The 8,059-nt window shown below is 49.7% G+C and overlaps 1 protein-coding gene across 2 annotated transcripts in view; it reads left to right on the top strand.

The window, feature by feature from the left end:
• Positions 1-2,287: 2,287 nt before the first annotated feature.
• STK24 (serine/threonine kinase 24) overlaps positions 2,288-8,059 on the top strand; it is a 93,194-nt gene continuing 87,422 nt past the window's right edge. Inside the window, exon 1 of one of the 2 annotated variants that reach the window (XM_074378451.1) lies at positions 2,288-2,715. In XM_074378451.1, the coding sequence (XP_074234552.1) occupies positions 2,674-2,715 (42 nt within the window). In that variant the 5' untranslated portion in view covers positions 2,288-2,673. Of the gene's footprint in view, positions 2,716-3,053; positions 3,168-8,059 lie in introns of those variants that run through there. The other variant, XM_074378450.1, reaches the window with a different exon arrangement.

Below are 8,059 nucleotides of genomic sequence, written 5' to 3'. Positions count from 1 at the left end.
GCTTAGGGAAACAGACCAGCTAATGAATGCAAGTCACTGTATCTAGATAGATTCTGTCCTGTTGTGACCTCCACGTTCCTAGCCTCACTAGCCTCTGGATACAAAATGGGACTCTGAATACTTTTATGCCCAAACCATTATGGTCCAATGCCCCTGTGGCTCATTGGTTGGAAATTACCCATTGCAAAGTGGGCCCAAGGGTTCTTTGAGTTTCCTATTGTAATGCCTTAGATCCATCCCCAAACATTTCTGTCCACTTGTCCTGTTTCTTTCTCGTCTTACTGCTATGTTATTGGCCTGATGGCTGACCCTAAGGGGAGACCTCTTAGCATGATCTCTATTGGTTGTCGACTGACTGAAAAAAGTCATCAGTTCCAGGGATAGCCACTGCTAAATCCTTGTGTATGTACTTCCAGGTTTTCTCTATTTACACATAAAATTATATATATGTAAATGAGGTAATTTAAATATAATTTCATATATATGAAGTAGCTTGAGATCAGAGTGTACACACTGCTTTATACCCTGCATTTTCTTAATATATAATGCAAATATTTTTCCTTGTTACTAAATATTTAAATACATCATCATGCTAAATGACTGTATGAATATACTATAAGTTACTTAACAATCTCTGTTAGACTTTGAATCTGGTCCCAGTTTCCCCATAATCATAAATATCACTGCACCACATATTTTTATATCCATTCTTCTGTCCTTCTCCGTTGTTTCCTTAGGATGTGTTACCGTAAGTAGGAATTCTGGGTTGAAGATATTGAACATTTTTAAGATTCATGCTCTTGCCTGTTTTGCTGTCCATCTCTTCATATACCCATTCTTGAGGTACAAAATTTACACAAGCTGGTGAGCTCCTCGGTATCAGGGTGCATGCTTTTCTTAACTTTGTATTTGCTGCATTCTCTTCACAGTACTTTGGGGTGGCAGGGCTTCACCACGCAGTGACGATGCTGCACTAATGATAACCATGGAAGTATCTGAAAGCATCCTGGAGGACACCAAGGAAAAACACACATATTTCCAAAGGGAAAGCAGGGATCGCATGTTAGTATCTCACTCCTCGTCTGACCCAGAGCGCCCAAGAGGGCTCTGTGACTGTAGTGGCGCTTCAGAGAATAAACACGCCATACTTTGGCGGGGGAACTTTTAGTCTCCTCCAAAAGTCTGTAAACTCTCAGGGGCTCATTTTTGTATGTCCAACCTCGCCCAGCCATGGTCCAACTTGGTTATTCACAGGCATGAATAAGATACCAGGGTCCTAACACTCTGAAATGCAGATCACTTCAGTGGCTGCCACTGTGTTTGTCGTTGTAAATAAAACACAATTTTCTGAAGGCAGAACTGACTCATGCCTTCTTATTTCTTTCCTCTGTAGTTGGAGAAGTGATTAAAAGGTGGAGGTAGCCGAAATAGCGGGAGAGGGCCAGGGGAAAGTCTAGACAAGGTTTCCTTCTATTGTCTTCCCTTTCTTCTTGCCTCTCCCTCCCCATTTTTTCCCTTCTCGTGGGTGGACGCTCCCGCCTCCGTCCGGGCCCCAGAGATGGTGGGGTTCAGCCCTCTCACTTCTTAGCTACGTTTACAGCGCCTAGCGTTGCAAACGGGGTATTTCCAAGTAGCCAAAGCACTGGGAATTAACAGCTCTCGGCCTCTCTCCTCTCGGTTTCCTCCTTGGGTTGGTTGGAAACTTCACCCAAACACCGAAGAAGCTCCGCCCCGGTAGTTTTGAACCGGCCACTGGCTGAGGCCCCGCTGGGCACTCTCCCTCCCATGGTCCCCCTGCCCTAGACTCTGCCCTCGGAGGTCGCCTGGAGCCCGTTTCCCCGGGGCCAGGCGGAGAGAGGCGGGCTTGCCTGGAGGGCTAGGGGGAATGTGGCAGAATAAGAGTTGGCGCTCACCGCTCCCTCGCCGCCCAGACCGCTGGGCACCCGACCGGCCCAGGCCTGGGGGGAGGGCGTAGGCACGCAGCCCACCCCCGGCTCCGACCGGCCCCCTCGGCGGATGGGGGGCGCCCCAACTGAGGCCCACTCCCCGCACCCGCTCGCGCGCCCACCTCCCCACTCCGCCCCGCCCCGCCAGCTGGGGCGGGGGTGCAGCCGGCAGTAGACGCGCGGACCTCCACCCGCCCCGGAGGCGGCGGCGCTGGCGGCTGCGGCCTAGGGCGCCTGGCGGCCGCGAGCCTCCTCCCCCTCCCGGAAGCGCGGGGCGGGGTCCCCGGCCGGGCCGCGGGGGCGGGCGCGGGGGCCGGGCCGGGGCGGGGCGCGGCGCGCTCGACTCTCGGCGCTCGCGGGCTCGGCAGGCAGTGCGCGCCCACTCCGGCTCCAGGCGGCTACCGCGCGGGCCCAGGCCGTCTGGTTCCAGCCGAGCAGCAGCGGTAGCGGCGGCAGCTCGTGGCGAGGCCCCGCGCCCCTCTCAGCTCCTCCCCGGCGCGGTGCATGGAGACGCGGCCCGCCGCCCGCCCCTGAGCCCGCCGCCCGGCCCGGGACCCGCGGGGGCTTGGGGTGGCCTCGGGCTCCGTCCGGCCCTGCCGAAGCCGGACTCAGGCTTGACCAGCCGCCACCGCCGCCCGAGGGCTGCGCGCGGCCCGCGGGCCTCGTCGCCCGCGCGGATCGCGGCGGCCCGGCCGTCCCGTCCCAGGAAGTGGCCGTCCTGACCGCCATGGCTCACTCCCCGGTGCAGTCGGGCCTGCCTGGCATGCAGGTAGGCATGAGCCGGGCTACCGAGGGGAGGGAGGGATGCGCGGGCCGGGGCGGAAGCGGGGAACTTGGCAGTGTAAACACTGCCCCCCCACGCTGCCCCTTCCGGGGTCGCGCGGGCCTCCAGCGCCGCGCTCGCAGCCCCTAGGGCGCCCTGCCCGGCCCCGCGGCCCGGGGCGGGGGGGTGCAGGGACCTGGGGGCCGCGGCCTGGAGGCGGCCCTCGCCGGTCGAGATTCGCGGTGGTCGGAGTCGGGAGGGTTTGGGGTTGCCGGCCGCTTCGGCCTCTCCGCGTCCCTCTGCCCCTCCGGCGCCTTCGAGCCGCAGGCCCCGCGGCGGCCCATTCCCAGGGACAAGTGATGTGGAGAAATGCCCTTGGAGGCCTGGTCGGCTCTCTGGGCCCTGGCGCGGGCGGGGGGCGGTGGAGGCCCCGGTCCCCCCGCCCCAGCGAGCTGGCGGTAAAGTTGTGGGGAGGGAGGGGAGCCCCGGGCGCGCCCCGACTCGTCCCGGGCCGGCAGGGCGGGTTGGAGGAAGGTGTAACTGCCAGCTCCACTTCCAGCGCGTTTGCTCCGCGCGGGGCGGAGGGGAAAGTGCGAGCTTGGAAACCTCTGGGGAGAAGGAATCAGTCGGACTACGTGCACTCGTGAATCCCGGGACACTGGGCTTTTACTTGGAGACTTGATGGGATCCAGATGAATCCCTTCCCAGTGAACCTCTCCCTTGCTACTTTGTGGCCTCTTGGCCTACCGGTGTCTTTTTTGGAGTGGGGCGGGGGACAGAAGTTGAATTTCAAATTTACAAGAATGCATTAAAGTTTTTCGCCATTGGGGACTGTTTTTAGCCCTTTGAAAAATAAAACCACCATCCTTGGCTAATTTGTAATGTTTGTGAGAGCGTAAATGATGCCAAAATGACTGGGATCAAATCTCACTCTGTGGTTAGGATATGTCTTTAAAGTTTTGCTCTCCAGATTTAGCTAAGCTAGTGAACCTACGAGTTTGGGGCGGGGGAGGGGGGCACAAAAAACAACCACAAGCATCCCAGTGGATTATAGTGGGTTATTTATCTTACAAACTTATATGGGCTTATTTTCTTCCCCCCCCCTCACTCTTGAGGGCTGAGAAATGCAGTGTTTGGAACTGACCTTAGGAGCCTCTCTCTAAATCAGAAAAAGAAAACTCGATTTCATTGTTCAGGTTTGATATCTAAAAAAATAGGACCACAAAGTTACCAGAATTCTAGCTTTTTTTTTTTTTTTAATAGAGTAACGTTAATAACTTGACTGGGCTTAAAAAAACTGCCCTTGAATGTAAAGAGCTTTTAAACTCAACATGCATTTAAAACCTAAGCTGCTGCTGACCACTAGGTAAAAGTCAGATGTGGTTTTCTTGGTATTTCCTAAAATTCTTGCTTCAGTTTGGTTCGAATTTACAGACAGGAAGGCAGGGTGAACTGGGGGAAAATTATTTCTGACCCGTAGTGCAAGAAGGACCTCTTGTAATGAATAAAAAAATACATTTACTCAGTACTTTAGATTGACTGTTAACGCTGTTAATCAGGTTGTAATCCAGCACACATGCTTCAGAGTTTACCATGGAAGTCTTCAGCCTTTGTGGAAAGCGAATCAGTTTAAAAAGGTTCTTAAGCCCTGCTGGCTGGTGCCCTGAAGTTAGTATCACATGGTTTTCAGGTGGTATCTCGTCTCACTTCGGTCCTCACTTTTTCCTTCAAGAGTGTGGGCCAGAATTCAAAGAAGGTACATTTCTTTTAGGAACTTTGCTTCCCAGATGTACTTCCTAGGTAGTGTTACTGGGGAACTGTTTTTATTTTGCTTTCTTAGTAGAAAAGCTGACAAGTTTTTATTTAGTTGAAACAACTAAATTTTCAGCTGATACAGTTTTAGGGGCACGAAGGTGGCTTCTGACAGAGTCATCCGTGTGTTTAAGTACGTCTACACACTGTATGATGGTTGTTTTTGGTGTGCCATTCGGGGAAGAACATTCCTTTCCTCTCTCTTCCACTCCAAAGAAAAACAAGGAGCACATTTATTTTCTAATTCGAATCAGCAGCTGCTACTGCCCAGGGAGGTCTTCCTCAGAGTTGTTGAGGTTTAAATTAAAGGTGCACCTGCCTTTGATTGTTCTCTGGGATAAAACAGGAGGAAAGAAGTACCAGCCCTTCTGTGCCTTGTCCTGATAATATCTCATCATCTCTCCCTTTTCTCCTTTCTCATCTCCTGACCAGGGTTTGCAAGGAGTTGGCGTAAAAATTTCAGAAAGACAGCAGAGTGAATTCAGGCAGCCTAGGCAAAGATGCTTAAAAAGTAAACCTGAATGAAAGAATAATTTCAGTATAAACACCATTTTCATTGCTTTGCAAATCATTTTTATGCCTCTTGATTCTTACTGGTACCACTTGAGATGTCGGTATTGTTTATACCATTTTCTACATGTGCAAATCAACAGTGGCTGCCTGAAGTGACCAAGGTGAGATAGTGTATTATGTGGAGAATTTGTGATTGGAAACCAGGTGTTTCTTGCCTTCAAGACCATGCTCCTACTCACCATGGTGTATTATTGCTTTCTTACTACTTTTGCAAAAATTAATGTTTATTTTATTCCAACTTTGGTTTGCTGAAGAAATTAGAAATATGAAATTGATACTTTATCTGTTCAATCAGCAACCGTTATTGGACACTCTTGTGCTGGGTGCTAGGCGAGGGGTGGATGACTGTAAATCTGAATGTGTTATCCTTTTAATAACTATTTCATGAGGGTTGTTGGGGGCCTTTCCTTTTTTTTTTTTTTTTTTTTTTTTACCTCCCACACCCTGGTTTCACATTAGTATAGGGGAAAAAATAGAAATCATGAACTGAATGTAGTATCTACAAATAGACATAAAGAAATTAGGTTGAATTCTGGATTTAACTACTCCCTGCCCTTCACTGAATATTTGCTGTTTTGCTCAATTTATTTCAGATTAAAGAAAAACAAGCTTCAGCTGGAGGCAGAGCACCAATCAGCTTTTAGTTGGCTAAGTTGTAATTTGAAAAGAATTAGATTTTGGTTTATACGTTTCTGTAATAGAATTTTATCATTCACTTTAAAACTTTTCTGGACCGTGACCCACATAAGAAATAAATTTTACATCAAGACCTGAAACTAAAAGTTTCAGAAGGCAATCCTGATCCTCTCTACTTCTGAGGTACTGGTGTGTGATGCATTTTATTAAAAAAAAAAAAAAGAGAGAGGAGCTGTTGCAAAAGTAAATTGATTTCACGGCTGACCGTTTTGACTCAAGTTGGAAATACACTGATTAGCCATGTCAAGTGTATAGTAGGGCCTAAGTTGTAGCATGTCTTGAGGATGTCATACATGTGAGATACGCTCACGCTGGAAAGTGCAGACAGACCACTTACAGGAATAGCTGGAAAACTTAGTGTCTGTTAACATCACCGTTTCTCTGGCTGCTTGGAAGCAGCTTTGTTGAGAATGCCCATTTGTGCTGAGAGAGCAAGAAAGCCGTTTAAGGGCCAGTTTGGACGAGTTGGGAACTTTCTCCAGCGCTCCTTGGGGAAACCTGTGTGCTCTGGAAATTTGGGAAATGAAGGCAGACAGGACAGCTGCATTTAATTGTGGCCTAAGTGCTCTTCTTTTTCCTCATTAGTTTCACATTTCCATAGTTTTTTCCTGTTTCCATGGAAGAGGCCTCCCCAGTTTGGCCTGTTAACACTGCCCCTGGGGAAGGGTTGGCGTGTGAGTATGTGGATAGTCAGGGTATCTGTGAGATGTGGGTCCTGCAGGCACCTTGAGAGAAAGGCTGATCTGTACGATGTGGTCCAGGGTTGGAGCAGACAGGGTGCAAGTTTAGGGAGACTCTCCTGGTTGGTCCTCAAGAAGTCAGCAGCCTAGTGATGGCCGAGTCAGCTAATCTACCTAAGAAGGTTCAGATGAGCCGGGCGCACAGAGCAGGGCTTGTGGTGGGAGAGCAGGCTTGAGGGAGGTGATGCCGGGACCCCAGAGCTGGAGCTGGAAGGGCTGCGGGCAGGGAGCGGGCTGTGTTGCTGACTGCCTAGGGCAGGGTCCTGTTGGAACTCCTCGTCCTCCATGCATGTGGTTGGAGATGGCTGAAGGATGCTGGAGTTTTTGGGTGACCACTTGGAAGGCTGTGGTGGCCTTTTAGGGAGAGGGACCCCTGAATAGTGAGCGGAGGAGGAGACTGGTGGGGTTCCCATGTCTGCGGGGCAGCTTTTAGCAAGGTTTCCTCAAACCTTGTAATTTGAACTCTTAGCGAGCATTTTATAGTCTTTATCACTCTCGCCCATGCCCCTTGCTTTTGATCCTTTTTGCTGCTCTACACGAAAGAGTAATAAGGAAAATAAAGGCACATTCTCTGTCACTGTTGTAGCCTATCTTTAAGTTTTTTAAAAAAATAATCTGTTTCAATACTTCATATTCCCTCTTCTCTATCATTAGTATTTCACAATGTTAAGAATTTATTTTGCTTAAATTGTTTTTGAAAGGGATTATCAGAAGATTTTTTTTAAAATTAAAAATAAAATTTGAAGGAGTCCAGGACATTTTGGTTCTAATCCCATATCAGGGAACATTCTTGATAGTATTTCCCGTAGAACCAATGACCTTCAAGTAGAAGTTGGTTAGATTACATTTTTCTAGGCTGCTAACGTAGCCCAGGGTCCTGGCAGAGGTTAGTTGTGGATACGTGGCAGCCATCACCATTGCTTTCTTGTTCCTTTATGTAATTTTTGTGGTCTCCTTTGAGCTACTGTTCCAGTGTGCAGAGCTAGCTTACTTTTTTGCTTCTGGTTGACATTGCTTTTTAGTTGAACGGTATTTTTCTGGGACCTTAGTACGAGATGTGGTGTGAGGAGTTTCTGGAGACGTGAACCACTTGGTAGTTGCGGCTTCATTCTAGTGTATTTTATAGTCAGAATGAAGCCAGAGTCCAGGAGCCTGAGGATCTCTTGAGAAATGTGCCACTTTGCTCTCTGTTGGGGTGATTTCTCCTGCTGATTCAGAGTTGCCTGCTTGGAAACTCCATACCTGCAGGAAATGGACCACACCCAGCCAGCCCTTCTGTGGCTTTTTTTGTGCCTGAGTTCATTATCTTTCATGGAATCTTGCTGGTGCAAGCGCAGGAAATGGAAGCTGACTGTTACCCCTCGATTGCTGCTCAGAGTCACCCACTGTCACTGGACCAGTCTCCCCCCCCCCCCCCCCCCCGTAACTTGTGTTTTTGCAGTGCAGTAACACTGAAAACTCATGGCCAAATGCTTTGAGAAGAAAAACATGGCTATTAGAACACCTGGCTCCTGGGGTGAACTTGGAGT

This window comes from Camelus bactrianus, chromosome 14 (assembly GCF_048773025.1).
Source record: "Camelus bactrianus isolate YW-2024 breed Bactrian camel chromosome 14, ASM4877302v1, whole genome shotgun sequence".
NCBI lineage: Eukaryota > Metazoa > Chordata > Mammalia > Artiodactyla > Camelidae > Camelus > Camelus bactrianus.
Note: the sequence above shows the minus strand (reverse complement) of the source record. Positions and strands in the feature narration are given on the sequence as shown.